This window comes from Dendrobates tinctorius, unplaced genomic scaffold, assembly GCF_039654945.1.
Source record: "Dendrobates tinctorius isolate UK_male_01 unplaced genomic scaffold, ASM3965494v1 ptg000162l, whole genome shotgun sequence".
NCBI classification, from domain to species: domain Eukaryota; kingdom Metazoa; phylum Chordata; class Amphibia; order Anura; family Dendrobatidae; genus Dendrobates; species Dendrobates tinctorius.
This window is the reverse complement of record NW_027361829.1, coordinates 14,408,427-14,428,582: the sequence shown is the minus strand read 5'-3', so window position 1 is coordinate 14,428,582 and position 20,156 is coordinate 14,408,427. Positions and strand designations below refer to the sequence as shown.

The 20,156-nt window shown below is 41.5% G+C and overlaps 1 protein-coding gene across 2 annotated transcripts in view; it reads left to right on the top strand.

The window, feature by feature from the left end:
* Positions 1-20,156, top strand: part of TNS3 (tensin 3) — a 557,580-nt gene that overhangs the window by 270,421 nt on the left and 267,003 nt on the right. For both annotated transcript variants that reach the window (XM_073549862.1, XM_073549863.1), the window contains exons 2-5: positions 5,088-5,199; positions 14,092-14,129; positions 16,721-16,759; positions 18,773-18,814. In XM_073549862.1, coding sequence (XP_073405963.1) covers positions 5,088-5,199; positions 14,092-14,129; positions 16,721-16,759; positions 18,773-18,814 — 231 coding nt within the window. The remainder of the gene's footprint in view (positions 1-5,087; positions 5,200-14,091; positions 14,130-16,720; positions 16,760-18,772; positions 18,815-20,156) is intronic.

Genomic DNA, 20,156 nt, shown 5'->3' with positions numbered 1-20,156 from the left:
TATTTCTGGCCAGGTTTGCGTGTCAACCTGTGTTCCACATAGCGCTATCCAGGAAGTACCATTACGGAACGATAGGGATATTGACTGGCGCATGCGCCGTATAGTCCTTGGTGAGTCATCGTTGAGCCCTATCCTTCTATCACATCCAGCGTTCCTATTGGCCACTACGCGGTATAAGAAACCCTCCTAGACCCCTGTTAGACACGCCCCCGGAAGAAGCTGCGGGCGAAACGCGCGTCGGGGCGAGGGGGCACACGGCACTTTCCAGGTCTCGGCAACCTTTCCAGGTATTATTCTTAGCGGTCTCATTAGCGGTTAATGATATGGGTGTCTGATCTTTCATATGTGTATCTGGGCTAGTTAATCTCTCTGAGAAATCTTAGCACCATCTTAAGTAACACACTTTAATCAGCCTGCTTCTATGACCTTTGATGAATAGGGACTTGTCTCAATATGTGATCTTACATTACATGTGACTTATATTGGTATGCCTATTATTTAAATTCTTTTGATTTATTCTCTCATTATAATTATATATGGAGTGACCTTTTGGTGCCCCCTTCAGGTTGCACTGCTTGTGAATATTCTGTACCATTTTTTATGAAGTTTTTAAATTATTATCAATAAAATATACATCTTATTATTATGTATTTTTTCTTGGTTCTCTTCTTTTGGGTCTGCTGTTTCATGACATCAGCTACCCCTCTTTGTGAGCTTAGAATCTTATGTGCAGGTTTTATGGCAGTTTCTGATGCATGTTTTTGAGCCAAATTCAGTAGATTCAATGGTAATGGTGAGATACAGGTAAAAGGCTGCTTTATCTTCCTGCTAGATGCACTTAGCTTTGCGTTGAAAACTGCATTAACTGCATCTGCATGTGTTTCCAGACTAAAGATTCATTTAGTTGTTGTCCAACTGATGTCCTAAATACATGCACTCTAAGGCCGGCGTCACACTAGAGAGGAATACGGACGAGTGAGAGGCGTTAAAAAAGCGCATTGCACACGGACCAATAATTCTCTATGGGGTAGCTCCCATCAGCCGTATTTTTCTTGCGTATATTTTATGGTCCATGCCAATCGCAGCATGCTGCGATTGTCAGCGGCTGTAGTACGCCAATGCAATCTATGGGTGCGCTAAAAATACGCATTACACACGGACCACACATGTGACTTGCGAGAAATACGCACCCGGTGTCTTTTAGAAAAGCCGGCAATTCAGTGCGCTATAGAGTAAACTCACACTGACAGGTTTAATAAAGAAACGAAAGAATAGATCTAGACACATAGAGTGTATATATATATATATATATATATATATATATATATATACAGGTCATTGAGACATATATATATATATATATATATATATATATATATATTTCACAGTTCTTCATAGCAGAATAGCCACTAATTCATTTGCCAGCTTCTGTCAAATCATTCCCCAACCCGACATGAAATGACACATGATTTACATACAGTAAACCATTTCATTTCATGTTTTTTTTTATATGTCCTTGACTAATAATTAGATGAGGGTTTGTGTGCAAAATTTGGGAGGTGTAGGTGTTAATTTAAGGGGTTAATTCTTTGTAAAAAAATGTGTGGGCTCCCGCTGTAATTTGTCAACCAGAGAGGTAAAGCAGGTGAGAGAGGGCAGATTTTAATAGCCATGAGAGGGACCATTGTGTTTGCCCCTCCCGGCTACAAAAATCTGCCCCCAGACACCCCAGAAATGGCGCATCTAATTATTAGATACACACACACACACATACACACTTTGAGCTTTATATATTAGATATATATATAATGTGTGTGTGTGTGTGTGTGTGTATGTATATGTGTGTATGTATATATATATATATGTGTATGTATTCTGTGTGTCTAGATCTATTCTTTCGTTTGGACTCCATTATATGTCCGTTTTGCAAGCCAGCGAGAAAAAACGGTATACGGATGCCATACGGATTACATACGGATGCTTACATGAGAAAAATACGCGGCCACACCCTGACAATGGATGACACACGGAGCACTATTTAGGGACCATTTATGCGTACTACTGCCGTACAATACGGTCCGTATTTTTCTACGTTGAGTGTGACTCCACCCTAAGGCCCAGCCTACTAATAGAAGTGTCTGGCAACATCTTATCTCTCATGACTATAAAAGGATCAGGCATCTTAAAGCGAATCCTTCAGCATGAGCTCACACCCCAGACTATATGTGCATGCAGCTCTCTCAGGCACGTTCAGCAATACCTTTACCTGGCCAGTCCCTTCCTCTATTACAGAGAAATCAGAATTTGAATTGGTATGCTAATGAGCTGTAGATCTGAAGCCTTTCACTCCAGGGCTTCAGATCTACCATATCAGATCAATTCCAACTCTGATTTCTCACTAATGTAGGAACAGACTGGACATGTAAAGATTTTGATGGAGTTGTATTCTAAAGAGCTAGATATGTTCTTTTATATAAATGCGGTCGATAGATGGAGAGATGTGTGTGTGTTACGTGAAATCATGCTGACAGATTCCCTTTATAAAACAGTGCTCCATCATTTTTTGCCTATATGCTACATATTAAAAAATAATGTTGAGGTATTTTTTATGCCTTGGTTTACTTCTTTTAATGACATATAGTATCATGTATGAGTTTTCTGCCTTCTTTATTCCTTTTCCTCATCTTATATGGTTCCCTCCACTAACATGCTACTTTTTAAATCCAAGAGTCCAGTCGCTGTTTCCCCAAAATCTGCCGCTCGTGCAAAGTTGAGACATCCTTCTGCACAATAAATGGTTGGTAATTCCCATCATAGTCGCAGGTTCAGCACTAATTATTAAATAAATACAGATTTGAATTCAGGAGGTCAAAATCATTAAGAAATGGCTCATTTCATGACCCTGACCTCATTGGTAAGTCTGTAGAACAGTGTAATCTGTGGGCGACCATCTCTGGTTTTTATGGCCCCATTTTTGGGTCTGTACTACAGCAGAGGGAAGCTGTGTAATCACGTTGAATTTATGGCATGCAATCATATATCTGTAAGACGATTACATTTTGTGCTGACTTGATTATTTTTTTTTTTAGGTAGTTTACAAAAATAACATTTGTAACCTACAGATTTTAGGATTAAGGCTAAGTGCACATGTAGCAGAAAATTTCTGCTCAAAAACCTGACTCCCTTCCCAGAAACCGCGCCTTTTTTGTCTTCACGTTTTCCGCGCGTTTTCGTCGCGGTTTTGATGCGTTTTTTCCTGCACGTTTTCAAAACGCATTGAACTAGCCAGAAATGCGGAAAAATCCGTGAATGCTGCGTTTTTTCACGGTAAAAAATGCATCAATATGCACAAAAAGTGCAAAATGCATAGAAATTAATGGGAAGCTTATTTTTAGCGGTTTTATAGTGGTTTTATTGGAAAATCCGCTAAAAATACCGCTAAAAAACCGCTGTGTGTGAACACAGCCTAAGGAAGCCTTTTGGTCACTAGTGCTCTATATTGCTATTTTTATGTTGCTATTTTAAATATTGAAGAACTAAAGGGAATTGTGATTTCTGACTTTTCCCTTGAAGCTGCGGAATATCTCGGTCTATTGTAGTGACACTTCTTGCCACGGCAGTATTGAAATTCATGTGTAGTCCCAACTAACCAGGGGGCCTCGCTCATCATAAAGAGCCCTTTCAGTTGTCAACTTTTCTTTTTGGGCTTCATATAAGTAAGGGTCAAAGTAGGGCGCTTCACTGTGTCTACGAGGAAAAAAATTGAAAAGCGGGTCTGTTCTGCTGAAAGTCATAATTACAGCATTTTAGCCTCTCCCACCTGAATAGAATTGCAGCTGCTTGGGTGAAGTGACTGTGTCCGGGACGAGGATGTGGTATGAGCCGACTGCATTTCGGTTAGCTTTCGAGCGATCTTTTTCCAACAATGTAAGTTCTAACCTGGTCTTTTTACTTGCAGGACTGTGGACCTTTGTGAAGCGTTGCCATTGTTAGTGACGTTTTGCAGCCTCGCACAGTTCTTCTTCTGGTTCTGTGCGGAGGCATAACCAGATTGCATGCTTGAGGTGTAAGGGGAGGAATTCTGCTTTAACTGAGTGATCACATTGTGTTTTTGCTCTCAATGGTTGTAATGTACCAGGGCTAAAGTCCACACTGTGCTCTCACAATACAATCCCTTTATTCTAGTAATTGCACTGGGTAAGAGACCAGACAGAGGGTACATTGAATTAAATGTTTTTTAGACAGTATCTGCAGAGAAAGAAGGTCCTGAAAAGTAAACTGATATGTATTTGTTGGAAATCTACACACATGAAATGTTTATTTTCACTGTTTTCTTATTATTGCTCTGAATTTCCCCATGGTGGGACGATTAAAGGATTATCTTATCTTATTTGTTATAATCTTCAGTATTACTTATATCTTCAGCCCCATCGGGGCTTATGTCTGAACCCCCCCACGCAAAATGGGATTTGTGCCGACGGGGCCATAGACTACAATGGTTCCGACAGAGCAAACATATGCTCTGCTGTGCATCGTTTTTGAGCGTATACTCCTACTGGAGGCGGACACTCACATGCAGTCTACTATGGGTACTAATCCCGTGTTGCAGGGAGTTTTGATGTCAGCCCTGACAAATGCATTGAATGGGTGCTGAAATGCAATATGAAAGTACCCTGAGGATTTAAAAGTGACATCATAAATGTATCTTATCATTTCAAAAACCCTACATACTTTGTGGTGTCCAGTTGGGCTAGAGTGGATAGTACTGCTCATTTTGCCATAAATCTTTACATTTTCCTCTGGGTGGCAGCTTCTTAGAAGAGCCAAGAAATACCTGCACCTCCGAAACTGTAAATCATTGCTCCACCTTGTTTATTGCATGGGATGATAAGTTGGGGCATCTGGAAAGCCATAGTCTCAATTGGTTAATTTTTTTGTACTAATTATGTACAATTATTTTGTCAAAGTTCCTTACTACAATGCACCTCTGCAAATAGTCCAGATTTGTAACTTTTCTTTTAAGATGATTATTTTATGTTCAGAAGCTTACATTAACCATTGGGTTGTGTTTGTGTCTTGTTTTGCAGCCAGAAGATATTGCTTCAAGCTCTCACACTTTTAAGCAGAAGTATTTTAGGAAGTCAAAGCCTTGTTCAGTCTGCAAGCAACCTGTGAGTGACCAGGGAATATCATGCCGAGGTATTGAGTTACTAATCAGCATTTGTTTGGCCTGAAGATTGAATTGTTCTCATTAGGCATTAAAACCCTTTGTAGCATGTGTGCATATGCCTGGCTACATGTGATTGACTGGACCTATTAATGAGAACAATGAAGAATTGTAATGTGTGAGCAACCTATAACTAAAGGTACTGTCACACTAAGCGATATCGCTATAACTTGTGACGTTATAGCGATATTGCTAGCGACATCGCTGTGTCTGATACTTACCTGCGACCCGCTCCCCCGCTGCTGATCGCGCGAGAACGTACAGGACTGTTTCTCGTCGTCAGCTTCCTGCGGCGCTTCCTGTGGAGAGACTAGCGTGGAGCCAGGCGGGAGGACGCAGGATCGCCTGGTGTGACAGGTAAGTAGCGACCCCTGACCGCTGCGATGTCGCTGGTGAGATCTGCCTGTGTGGCAGCTCACTAGCGACCACTTAGCGATGTACCAGCGATCCTGACCGCATCATATCGATGGTCGGGATAGCTGGTACATCGCTAAGCGTGACAGTACCTTTAAGAATCTTAGTATAAGTTCCCTTGGGTAGTTGCATTCCACAATGGAGTCAATGATTTTTTGGGTTATGTTTAACTACGATTGGATTAATGATCCTGATTTAAAGGGATCCTTTCTACATAGTCATCTGTTAGCTGGAAAGTTTAGGAGTACAAATCTTTTTGTTGTACAGATGTTGCAGTTAGACTGTCAGACCACGGCCTTTAGAAGACAGCCTATTGGCTTCTTAGTAGGACACGCTGTTATTTTATGTGCACAGAACCAGTGTCGGACTGGGGTGCCAAGGGTCCACCAGTAACATTGACTTTGGGGGCCCACTTTTCACCTGCATACAAATATTACACTACCCTCGGTCACAAAATTACGTATATTTCTATATAATAATAAACTTTTCAAATGTGTAATTTTCAGAGTACACAGCAGATCTGCAAGCTGAGCCTTTCAAAGCACAGACAGGAAAACAGGAAATATCTGTAAAAAACAGAAAAAGTTCAGGGAAAAACGGAATGCCTCACTGTGTCAATGTGCCTGGTAGCCTTGAATTTGCCAGCAGTGATCCAAAAATTCTGTCTGATCGTCGGATCACAATGAGAGGAAAAAAAAAGTTGTCGGATCACACAGCTGAATAATAGAAAAACAATTCTTCTTTATTTCACACCATCAAAAAGCTTGTAGATATATCCACAAATGGATAAAAACAGTCACATTCTTACGTGTTTCTGGCTATCAGCCCTTAGTCGTAGAATGTTAGGAAATATCTGTACTCTGTACTTTCAATGGAATAAAGCAAGAAGTAAGGAGCTGGAGGTCACACCTGCACATATAACAGGACATTGCAAATAAATGCATTGATATCTCTGCAGTGGTGCAGAACCTAGGAATAGGAGCGGACATAATCAACCTTGTGACTGAAAGGACACAATAGGATTTATATAATTAATGGCGCTATATAAATGAGTAAAATAAATACTGGATATTCTGGATCACATTATGTGAGCAGCTAGGAAAGGTAGGAGGAACTTGTATCTATTGGCTCTTGGGGAATACTGCCACTATAATAAACAGCAAGATACAGGTCTAGCCACATTTCCTCTGTGATCAAGCTTGGTGAAATGTGTGTTGGGGTGGTTCATCACATTGTATGGCTATTCTTGGAAAATAGTAGGGACAGGGCAATCAATATATTGAAATGCCACATCGAGTAGAACACATTGTACAAATTGAGGAAAGTAGAAAAGAAGCACTGCAAGATGATGCACACACTTGTGTATATATATTATGAAAATACTGCAATTTTTATTAACATGAGAAAATGAAGGGGATGGACATGCATATAAAATCAAGTAAAAACTGAACAAATCCCAAATCCTATAGCTTCATAAATAGCAATACAAAATCTATAATAATGACAACGATAATAGTATTAATGATTGCTCCAAGACGGCCTCAATATCATGCAGGTGGGATGGGAAGGAATGCAACAATGTGGATACACATGTAAAACTTGGAGTGGTATATTCAATAATCCAATTGTATCCTACAAAAGGATGAATAATATCCCATAAGACCAATCCCAAACCTAAACATGGCAAATCCAAACTTACCCATGTTTGATGGTAAGTGTAGCCTAACTATTAGGATAGTGGAGGTACCCTAGTAATGCATGCGGAGAACGTAGAAAAGCAGGCCGCACTGGGATAAAGGCATTGGGACAAACAGGGGAACAATAGCCTATGTCCTGAGAATGCCAAAGTGCAATAGAGTTCCATACAAAAAATATTAAAAATAATTTTATTACACTAAATAACATACATGTATAAACACCAAATAATGGAAAACCCTAGTAATAAATACATGGGTCCAGGGCATACAATTAGGTAATAAGGTAATATTGTATAACAAGGCACAAAAACCAATGATGCAGTATCAAAATATAAATGATAATCCCACTTATAAAAAGCAACAACCCTCAAACAGACAAATACTTAAGTCTTGAGACCTGGGAAAAAACCTACAGTGTATATATCATCACAGCGCTATTGAGAGGAAATAGTTAAGTGCCATATAAAGTGCATTCCCTTTTGAGAAAGCAAGCGCGAAACGCGCGTCAGGGGTGGCACGTGGCTCCTGGGCACTTCAGCAATACACTTTATGGGTAAGCACTAAAAGCACTTTTATATGGCACTTAAAGGGGTTGTCCGGGCTTTTCACATAATCTCAGTACATATCTGGGCTGCAGAATTATGACAATAAGTAATTTACTTTCTGTCAGTAGTTTGCACGGTTTTCTAGATATTCTGAACAGAATGTCCAAGGTGGGGGGGTGTTATGGCATTGAAATGAGAACTAGTCGTAACCTCCTACTCTACTCCAAACATGCCCTCTATAGCAACAACCCCACCCTCCATAGCTACAGGCCCTCCCCGTCCACATGAAGAAGCCCTCATCACACAGTAACAAATCCTCCCCCTCTAACAGCCTCACTGCAGAGAGCAGACCACCCAGCTGCTCCTCCCCCAGACACACGCTGAACAGTGATCTATGGAAAGTGAAACTAGTGAGGAGGGAAATTCGTCCTGTATTCTGAGACAGGCTGCTCCCATCAGTATTTGTGTCATTAGAGACACAGTGCTCACACATACACTGCACCAAATCTGCTGCTGTGTGAAGACATCAGTGACACAGCTGTCTCATTCACACAACAGAGGCTTTGCCACACAACAGAGTACATCAGTGACTGCCATCCCCTGTGCAGATTAGAAGCTGCAGACCCCCATCACTGGCCATCACACAGTCTGTACTCACTGCTGCCAGCAGCCTGGGACAGTGAGGGAAGGAATTACTGATAATGAGTTATGTATTGTAATCATGGAGTGGCCCAGAATACAGGACGATTTTCCCTCCTCACTAGTTTCACTTTCCATAGATCACTGTTCAGCGTGTGTCTGGGGGAGGAGCAGCTGCTCTCTGCAGTGAGGCTGCTAGAGGGGGAGGATTTGTTACTGTGTGATGAGGGCTTCTTCATGTGGACGGGGAGGGCCCGTAGCTATGGAGAGTGGGGTTGTTGCTATAGAGGGCATGTTTGGAGTAGAGTAGGAGGTTACAACTAGTTCTCATTTCAGTGCCATAACACACCTCCCCTTGGACGTTTTGTTCAGAATATCTAGAAAACCGTGCAAACTAGTGACAAAGTAAATTACTTATTGTCCTAATTCTGCAGCCCAGATATGTACTGAGATTATGTGAAAAGCCCGGACAACCCCTTTAACTATTTCCTCTCAATAGCGCTCTGATGATATATACACTGGAGGTTTTTTCCCAGGTCTCAAGAGTTAAGTATTTGTCTGTTTGAGGGTTGATGCTTTTTATAAGTGGGATTATAATTTATATTTTGATATTTGGTGTAATAAAATTCATTATTTTTAATATAATTTTTTGTATGGAAATCCATTTTTTCTTTTTTGGATTAGTATCTGGAGTATACAATTTGAGTCCTTAAAAATAATTTGTGTGGTATAAATTACTGGTTTTATCCACTTGGATTTTATTGATATAATCAATTGTTATACCCATTTTCTGTGTTGGGAATTGAGCAAAGTGCGATAGAATAGGCATGAAACATACCGACTGATGCCCAGGTTGCAAGCAGAGGAGGAGAAAGTGGAGGAAGGAAGCGTGTAAGGATGAGGGACATGGCCCCATACGTATCGCTGTGGCTATCACTGCTTCATCAGGGGAAATGTTAATAAAAATGTGCACTCATCTTGTAGTACTGTATGGCTATTCTAACTGGAATTCAGTATTTTTGATAATCCGGGTAATAGTAGCAAAGCAATCTTCACTGCTCGTTGACTGATATAGGGGGTTCAATACATATCTTATCTATCATTAGACAGCCGATGTATTTTTATATTTTACCCCACTCATTCTGCAAGTCACCCCTTTTAGTGCTGATGTATACTCATAAAAAATAATCTGTGCAGTCTGGAGTATCTTGCTTTATAATCTCCTATATGTACATTATTAATATTACACACCTCTTTAATTATTTTTTGTGTAATTCTCCTAATTTTGTGTATTATTATTTCTTCTTCTTCTTCTTCTTCTTCTTCTTCTCCTTCTCCTTCTCCTTCTCCTTCTCCTTCTCCTTCTTCTTCTTCTTCTCCTTCTTCTTCTCCTTCTTCTTCTCCTTCTTCTTCTCCTTCTTCTTCTCCTTCTTCTTCTCCTTCTTCTTCTCCTTCTTCTTCTCCTTCTTCTTCTCCTCCTTCTTCTTCTCCTCCTTCTTCTTCTTCTCCTCCTTCTTCTTCTTCTCCTTCTTCTTCTTCTCCTTCTCCTTCTCCTTCTTCTCCTTCTCCTTCTCCTTCTTCTTCTCCTTCTCCTTCTTCTTCTTCTTCTCCTTCTCCTTCTTCTTCTTCTCCTTCTCCTTCTTCTTCTCCTTCTTCTCCTTCTTCTTCTTCTCCTCCCCCCCCATTGATGTGCCATCCTGATGTGCTACACTTCCTGAGCCACTTGTATGGGGTGTAAAGTCCGTCTCATGCTACCACAAGTGTGAAAGCACAACCAACATTGAAAAGTGACCAAAACATCAGCCATAAAGCATTGGTACTGTGATGTGGCCTGTGGTCCCCACCTGCAGAACCACTCCTTTATTGAGGGTTTCTTGATAATTGCCAATAATTTCCATCTGTTGTATATTCCATTTGCACAACAGCATGTGAAATTGATTGTCAAACAGTGTTGCTTCCTAAGTGGACAGTTTGATTTCTCAGAAGTTTGATTTACTTGGAGTTATATTCTGTTGTTTAAGTGTTCCCTCTATTTTTTGAGCAGTGTATATAATTAATATATTGCATAGAGAGATAGATACAAGAAAAGCCGGTAATTCATCTACCTGGTTCTGTAAAATCATAGCAGGAACGGATGGGATAGAAGAGATGGATTACATACCATAAATACAAATAGAATGGGTAGATATATGGATGTCAGTGACAAGTACAGTTAGTACAGTGTGTGTGCAAATTGCCGGACATGTATTTAATTAATAAAATTATTTTTTTGAATAAAAAATGGTGTGGGCACCCACGCAATTTTCATAACCAGCAGAGGGAAAGCCGACGGCTGGGGGCAGATGTTTTTAGCCTGGGAAGGGGGTAATACCCAAGGAGCTTCCCAGGCTATTAATATCAGCTCACAACTGTATACTTGGCCTTTACTGGCTATTAGAATGGGGGACTCCCCCCAAAAATGACGTGGGGTACACCTATAAATAATAACCAGAAAAGGCTATGCAGACAGCTGTGGGCTAATTTTAATAGCCTAGGAAGGGGCCATGGATAATGCCCCCCCCCAGGCTAAAAACATCAGCTCTCAGCTGCCCCAGAAAAGGCGGATCAATAAGATGTGCCAATTCTGGCACTTAGCCTCGCTCTTCCCACTTGCCCTGTAGCGGTGGTAAGTGGAGTAATAGTTTGGGGGGGGGGGCTTGATATCACTGTCAGGTGACATCAAGCCCTGAGGTTAGTAATGATGAAGCATCAATAAGACGCCCCCGTTACTAACTCCATAGTCACATTGTAAGAAAACACAGACACCCAGACTAAAGTCCTATATTTAAAACTAGCTGAAGTGCCCGGCGTTGCCTGGGCATAGTAACCAACTGTGGTTAGTTATAACAAATGATAATGATTATACTGCACATAAAAACCATGCATCTAATCCTATCCTGTGTGATACTGACTGCTGAGCCGTGTATCTAGTCCGATTCTGTGTGATACTGTCTGCTGAGCCGTTTATCTAATCCTATCCTGTGTGATACTGTCTGCTGAGCCATGTATCTAATCCTATCCTGTGTGATACTGACTGCTTAGCTGTGTATCTAATCCTATCCTGTGTGATACTGACTGCTGAGCTGTGTATATAATCCTATCCTGTGTGATACTGACTGCTGAGCTGTGTATCTAATCCTATCCTGTGTGATACTGTCTGCTGAGCTATGCATCTAATCCTCTCCTGTGTGATACTGACTGCTGAGCTGTGTATCAATCCTATCCTGTGTGATACTGACTGCTGAGCTGTGTATCTAATCCTATCCTGTGTGATACTGTCTGCTGAGCTATGCATCTAATCCTCTCCTGTGTGATACTGACTGCTGAGCTGTGTATCTAATCCTATCCTGTGTGATACTGTCTGCTGAGCTGTGTGTGTAATCCTATCCTGTGTGATACTGACTGCTGAGCTGTGTATCTAATCCTATCCTGTGTGATACTGGGCTCCCCTTGCAGTCTGTGTCAGAGGGTGGTCTGTGTTGGCACGGTAATAATTTCCAGCTTTACAGAAGGACGATAACACCATAGAAATGATAAGAATAATAGGCCTCAGTTACCACAACTGTCTACAAAGAAAACTGTTGCTGATTGCAACCAATCACAGCTCATTTTTCATCTTTTAAACAGCTCTGGGACAGCGTGGCGAGTTTTGAGTGGCGACTTTTGTGTTTCGACTTTTCTGTGGCGAGGTTGGTGTATGTGTGGTGAAATGTGTGCTGAGGGTGGTATATGTGTTGAAGCACGTGGTAGTGTGTGGCGCATTTTGTGTGTGTGTTCATATCCCCGTGTGTGGTGAGTATCCCATGTCAGGACCCCACCTTAGCAACTGTACGGTATATACTCTTTGGCGCCATCGCTCTCATTCTTTTAGTCCCCCTTGTTCACATCTGGCATCTGTCAATTTGCCTCCAACACTTTTCATTTCACTTTTTCCCCATTATGTCGATAGGGGCAAAATTGTTTGGTGAATTGGAACGCGCGGGGTTAAAATTTTGCCTCACAACATAGCCTATGACGCTCTCGGGGTCCAGACGTGTGACTGTGCCAAATTTTATGGCTGTAGCTGCGACGGTGCGGATGCCAATCCCGGACATACACACATATATACATACATACACACACACACACATACATACATACATACATACATACATACACACACATCCACATTGAGCTTTATATATTAGATAATGACACAGACTCCTTTAATATTCTTAATTAAACCATACTTACGACCTCACCTAATTCCTGCGAAGCGCTAAATCTCCTGTAATTAAAGTAAAATAAAAAAACAACACTATACCATACCTGTCCGTCGTTCTATTCCGCGCTGTAATCCATGTCTGGGGGATATACAGTTTTCAACATGGATATATATCTATTCTATTCTAACCTGTCAGTGTGATTTTACTGTAGCCGTTTATGAATTGCTGGCTTTTCAAATGCGATCTGGGTGTAAAAAATTTGACAGCACTCGCGTGGTGCGAGTGCTGTGATTTTTTTTCTCTCTCACCCATTGACATCTATTGCGGGATGCGATCCGATTTCCGATTATAATCGCAGCATGTTGCAATTTTTTTTCCTGTCCGATCGTAATTCGATCCGAGCTGGAAAAAAAACGCAGATGAAGACACAATCCTAGAATAACATTGGTCCGAATTCAATCCGATTTTTTTATCTGATTGCATTCGTCCGATTTCATCATAAGTGGGAATGAGCCCAAAGAGCGAAAACGTTATGACGTACTAGGCCCCTTTCACATTGCATTCATCCCCATGCTCAGTGGTCACGTCGGGGGCTTACACGGCGTCTGAGTGATGCACAACAGAGCACACGTTGACTCTGTCGGCAATATTGTCATCAATGGCCCCATCGGTGTATAAGACCAAATCGTATTTTGCAGAAGGACGGGGGGGGGGGTCAAACGTAAGCTCCAGTGGGACTGCTGAATGTGGGATAAAGAGCTGTGTTAATTCACATAGTCTTTTAGAATGTGCACAACTTGTCATTATCAAATGATTAAAGGCGTCGTCCAGGATAGAAAAAAACTGTTATTTATTTCTGTACTTATTTTTTTAGAAAGGCTGGGAGTGTGTGTGTTGTTGTTTTTGAATTTAATTTTTTTTTAATCTGTAATGCTGTAGTGCTCCCTGCCATGCCATGAGATTTCTCTAGCTGATCATGTGCTGCCTATTCACATAACAACTGCAGCCAATCACTAGCCTCACTGCCTTGGGCCACTACTTGCACGCAGCCACTTCTTCTAAGCGAATGTTTGGTTGGAAAGGTAATGTGATTAGCTACAGGGAAATAAATGGAGACTGGCTGTGACTATTACAGTGTTGGCTGCATTTACAAAAAGCATCCTGGACAGCCTCACATAAAATTGGTAAAGTGCATTAAGTCGAGAAAGCTTCAAAAAATGGTTTCTTCTATAAGATGAGTGATGACTAAACAATGTAAGACTGTAAAGTGTAGTCTGTTCCTAATAACTATCAATATTAACCTAATATATTTATTTTCTTCTAAGTGTGCAAGTATGTCTGTCACAAGAGATGTGAAGTGAAGGTAAGTGTGCACGCACTTATAGTTCATCTCTATGTATCCATAGCTCAGGTTAGAGTGCGGACTTTGGAAAACCACTGTACCACTCCACGCCCAAACATTTCCTTCTTATTATTTATTTTCTATTATTTGTCAAGCACGTAAGTTAAGATGAAAAAGTGAAAAGATGTATGTAAGGTTGTGGTCAGGGGAGATTAGGTGGTCAATGGTCTTCTTCAATCTTCATACGTGTACCCTAATAATGTGTGCTGCTGTGAATACTCATGTACATAGTGCGCAGTTTAGTAGGACTTTGTGAATTTATTCTCAACTAGGGTGATATTTCTATGGACTCCAGATGTTTCCCTTGTTATGGAGGTTTCTGATCGCCATACAAGATGTTTAGAAGATGCCAAATGACATGTTTTCCTTCTAGCTGTCAGTTATAACCTGGAGTAAGGACAGGAACTATATCAGGACTATGGGAGGTCATGAAAAACTGGTTTCCATATTGCTCTGTGCTATAGTTCTGTCTGGTGATTTTTCTTCACTATTTACAAGGCAAGACATAAGCTGTTGTTTAAAGGGAAACTGTCAGCAGGATTGTGCACAGTAACCTATGGACAGTGTCAGGTCAGCACCATTACACTGATTAAAATGATACCTGGTGATGAAATCTGTCTTGTGGTTCTTGTTGAATCTTTATTTGTAGTTTTTAGTTAATGATATGTTTGTGCCCCGGGGCGGCCTGTGGGGGTCTTTATGTGGTGCTCTGCTTAGCTATTCATAATGCAGACTGCTGACAGGTCACTGATCCCTCACGACTTGCCCCCTAGTTTGAATATCTGTACATACCGAAAAAAGCAAAAAAAAACCCCTTCTGCAGGCACGTGCCAGCCGTGGAGCCTGCGCTGCAGCATAATCACGTTTAGTGTGTTTATAATTACTGTGGTAGAGGTTATCCTAATATAAAAAAATTCCATTTGAAAATGGCGCACTCCGACCTGCGCAGTAGCAGCTATTGGTGTATATAGAGGTGATCCGATAGCTGCTATTACACAGGCGCCGGTGGCACATTTTGGAGTAGGAAATTTTTTTCTCCTCTTCAAAGATGGCACTGCCCACACTTTTTTTTTTTTTTTTTTTATAAATATCAGGATAACCTCAAACACATTAATTTTATTAATTGACATCCCTGGTGTTCATATTCATGTGTCCAGTGGACGGTCCTCCTCGGTGATTACCTGTGTGATTGTGCATGCAGAGATAGCCATCTATCACTGAGTAGCACTGGCCACTGGACTCCTATGCATACTCACCAGGAATTTCAATGAATTATATGCAAGGTTTGCTGAATAATTTTCAACAAACCTATTCTGCACCACTTATACCGTGTTGCCCACAGATCAGACTGCAAGTACAATGTGAGTTTCCTTTTAAAGGGAATCTGTCACCCTTTTTTGGACTATGAGCTGCCGGCATTGACATCATGGGCTTATATACAGCATTCTGTAATGCTGTAGATAAGCCCCCGATGTAACCTGAAAGATAAGAAAAAAGTTAGATTATACTCACCCCGGCGTCCGGTCCTGGTCCGATGGGTGTCGCCGTCCGGTCTGGCGCCTCCCATCTTCATACGATGCCGTCCTCTTCTTCTCTTCCTGTCGTGGATCCGGCGCAGGCACACTGCTCTGCCCTGTTGAGGGCAGAGCAGAGTCCTGCGGTGCGCAGGCGCCGGGAGAGGTCCGGCGCCTGCGCACTGCAGTATTCTGCTCCGCCCTCAACAGGGCAGAGAGTACACCTGCGCCAGAGCCACAAAAGGAAGGGAAGAAGAGGACGGCATCGTATGAAGATGGGAGGCGCCGGACCGCAACACCCATCGGTCCGAGACCAGACCGCCCCTGGGTGAGTATAATCTAACTCTTTTTTTTTTTTTTCTTTCAGGTTACATCGGGGGCTTATCTACAGCATAACAGAATGCTGTATATAAGCCCATGATGTCAATGCCGGCAGCTCATAGTCCAAAAAAAGTGTGACAGATTCCCTTTAAACAGGTTTTACCTTGGACTAATGAATTAAAATCCTGATTTAGTTTGACTAGGACCAAAAGCAAGTCTGTACCTCCACTTCCATTCCTCACCACACACAAATGTGGTCACAGCAGTGACATACACACCCTGCTTTCTAGATTTTTCTTCCCCTAAAGCAGGCAGGCTAGACACAGACATGTGTTTCCATTCAGTGTTAGGTGCTGTGGATTGATTCCAGATCCTGGCTGTACCGGAGCCAGTGGTTTTGGTAAGCTGAGGCTGATTGTTCACAAGGCCAAATTATTTAGAATAAATAGCATCGAGTGTATCATGTTTCATGGCAGAAATTTCTACTAGGAAGGAAAGTAGAAATCTGACCTGCTGAATGCCGTTGCATCAGATTAATGAAGGTAGGGAAAGCAGCCTAATAAAAATAGTAGGATTTAATCATTACAGTCTTGGATGGAGCAAGGCTTTGTGTAATATAACTGTTCTCTATATAGAAGTGAAAAGAGCAGTATTAAAATAAGTTCCTTTTTCTACAAGAATTTTTAGGTATGCGCTTGTTTGTTTTTTTTCATTTAGGTGGTGACTCCATGTTCTTTTCCGTTAAATTACGAGTTGGTAAGTGCATATTTATTAATATTATTATTATTTATGAACAGAAAACTTTTGGGACATTTATTCACAATTTGTAATACCTCTAGAAAATCATGAAGAAAACTGTTTCAGTAAGCACAGTTTTGCTACATACAGCTACACACATCTGTGCGGACATTCTACAACAGCGACATGTGGTTGAGTAATAATGAGAAATTGTAGCATTATAAACTGTACATTCCTTCACATGATGCCAAGAATGTAGATACAAATGGTTTTTTTTTTCTCAACTCCACTTTTTCTATTCTTCACCTGGGCATTTAATTTATTTCAGCTCTGGGGACATGTACTCTAATCCCACTATGACACTGTACAATCATAAAAAAAGGATGAAGGACTAGACGCCCACAGTTCTGACCAGAATGAAAAGCCTATAGAGTAGGTCACAGTTGTACCAGTATGGTCACAAGACTTCATCTGTTTCATGTGACCATGCTATCGACACCTCCCTAACTGCACCAGCAGTAATACTTACCTGTCATAGGTCTGACATCCTCCGCTCCTCCGCGACACTTCACTCTGTACTTACCTGTCATAAGTCTGTCATTATTAGCTGATCCCACGACATTCCTCACTCTGTACTTACCTGCCATAGGTCTACCATCATCGGCTGCTCTGTGACACTTCTCACTTTGTACTTTTCCGTCATAGGTCTGCCATCCTCAGCTGCTCCCGCGACACTCCTCACTCTGTACTTACCTGTCATAGGTCTACCATCATTGGCTGCTCTGTGACACTCCTCACTCTGTACTTACCTGTCATAGGTCTACCATCATCAGCTGTTCCGTGACACTCCTCACTCTGTTCGTACTTGCCATATTATTGGACAATATGGATTAGTAGATTATTAGTTCAAATTTAATCACCCGAGGATTGTAAATGAATATCTGAGACCACTAGAGATCATAATGGCGATAAAACTAGCACTCTTGGTCGCTGCAGCTAAGAATAATGATGTGCCATGCACAAGTCTGTTTTTTTCAGATGAATTTATGATTTTACACATCTACTTATGCTGCTTATGTGACTATGATAGATGATTATTACTCTTGCTGTGCATGCCACTAATCATTGCAAGGTATACAAACCTGGGCTCGCCAAACCTTCATGTGAAGCAAGCGAGGGTGGGGGAGGTCTGCCCGGACCCTGGTATTGTGCACTGTATGGTTTACACACCTGGGAGTAATAACTTCCAAACCTTTTATAGATGAATCTTCAGAATTGTCTCCAATGTGTGTCTCAGCACTTACAGTATTAGAATGAGCGTGCATAATTTCTCAGCTAATTTCTGACCTTCTATTTGTGAATGTGACATTAATAGGTTGCCCATTATGCCAACTGTAAGCTGCCTATGATCGAGCTCTGTGTACCACATCTGCAACTGAACATAGTAGAATGTAATGAGTATAGCAGAAAATCCTGAAGGAAGTGGAAGACACATTGGATTCTCACAGTCTTGTGACCAATACATAATTACTGTATTCGGTGTTAAAGCTTTAGATTACTCTGCCACAGACCAACTGGCTAATGAACCCCGCTTAGGCTATGTGCACACACTGCGGATTCACCCGCGGATTTGTATCTGCGGATCCGCAGGTAAAACCGCAGCTAAAATGACCTGCGGTTTTCCCCTGCGGTTTGACACCTGGACAATAGAGGAGATGGCAAACCGCAGCAGAATCCGCAGAAAGAATTGACATGTCAATTCTTTCTGCGGATTCAAATCCACAGCTTTTCTGCAGTTGAGAATCCGCAGCATGTGCACTGCGGAATGTAAGTCACATAGACTTACATTGTACTGTACACTGTCTGCAGAACTGCTGCGGATCTGCAGAGGCCAAATCCGCAGCAGAATCCGCAGCGTGTGCACATAGCCTAACTCCACTGTTAAGAGATGGTACTCTTCCTCTTGTACCGAACTTATGTTGTTTTGTTAGCCATTGTTTATCATTGTGCTCCTTTTCTCTTCCATTGCAGCCTAATAAGTTTGATGCCTGCACGAGTTATGTGACTGAATTGGTAGGTATCCACTGTACCCAAATCTAATTTAAGTTTGTTTTTTCCCCCCCAAGTTCAGAAATGTGTAAAATAGCGAAGTGCTTGGAAAAACAAACCTCTTTTCTATTTAACCTGTGTTTAAAATTCTCATAGGGGTATGTGTATACAACGTGTTTTTCAGGCGGATTCTGAAAAGCCGATCAGAGAACGCTTAAAAGAATGAAGATGTGCATTTTTACATTAAAGCGACTTCCTGCCGTATGCTCAGGCTTTTAAATGTTTCTTAACCCCAAAACGCCAAAAATTTAAATGTGACATGTCCATTCTTCTTGTATCTTCTGCTCGGAAGGTGCTCTGTACTTTACAATATAAGTCAATGTGAATGCTCAAAACATGCCAGGTGCTTTTTTGGAGCGTTTTGCCATCATCATTTACAGGTTACTGGCCACATTCCTGTCTCAAAGTGGCCGGTTACGAAGGTAAAGAGGGAGGGCCTGCAAGTGGCACCATGTTTTGCAATTTGCCAGTGCAACGCCGAAGCTTGCCATGTAGCGGTGTCTGACCAGAGGCAGTCCTGCACTTTTCCTGTGTTGAAGAGGCCAAGTTGCCACTTTGGGCAGCCTGGGAGGGTGAGCAGCCAGCACCATGCCCCTGGTCAGAACTGTCAGTCTTCAGGAGCACTCCTGAACATGTATTTAAGAACACCTCTTCGAGGGGTTTTGTGAGATAACCAACGCTAGCCATGCATAGGGCACTTCTGTAGAAACATTTGCAGTTGTGTAATATATATGGCCACGTAGAATGACATGGTAAAAACCGAGCACCTTACATGTTCCCACAGACTTTACACCAGGGGTGCACAACCGTGTGCTCCAAAGGCCATATTTTCAGATTGCATAATTTAAAGAAGTGACAAATTGTGAAGAGAACGGACACGTAGATTGTGACAGTACTCCCTGACTTGAACCTTAGCAATCTGCCTGGAAGTTATGTATGTGTGGTAGACAAATTATAAATCATTTACCATGGCATTGTGGATGTAAACTTTCACAAAGCCTGGGAAAAGAGGTCTCCAGAAACTGATGAATAAACTGAAATTAGACAGATGTTCAATAATGTCAAGAAGACAGGCTAAAAAGACAGACAGAATTCCAGCCATGTTTTCAGACAAAAACCACCTCATCTTTACTAATCCTGGTGTACAAGCTCCCTCTGCTGGTGGGAAAGAATAACTGTTAAGAGGTGCTGTGTATATTACGCTTCACATCGCCATTACAACCTTACCATATGTCTATATGACAAAAATATAATGGCAAAGCAGAAGTAAAGAGTAACATTTAATGTGGTGTATTTTTCCACGGTT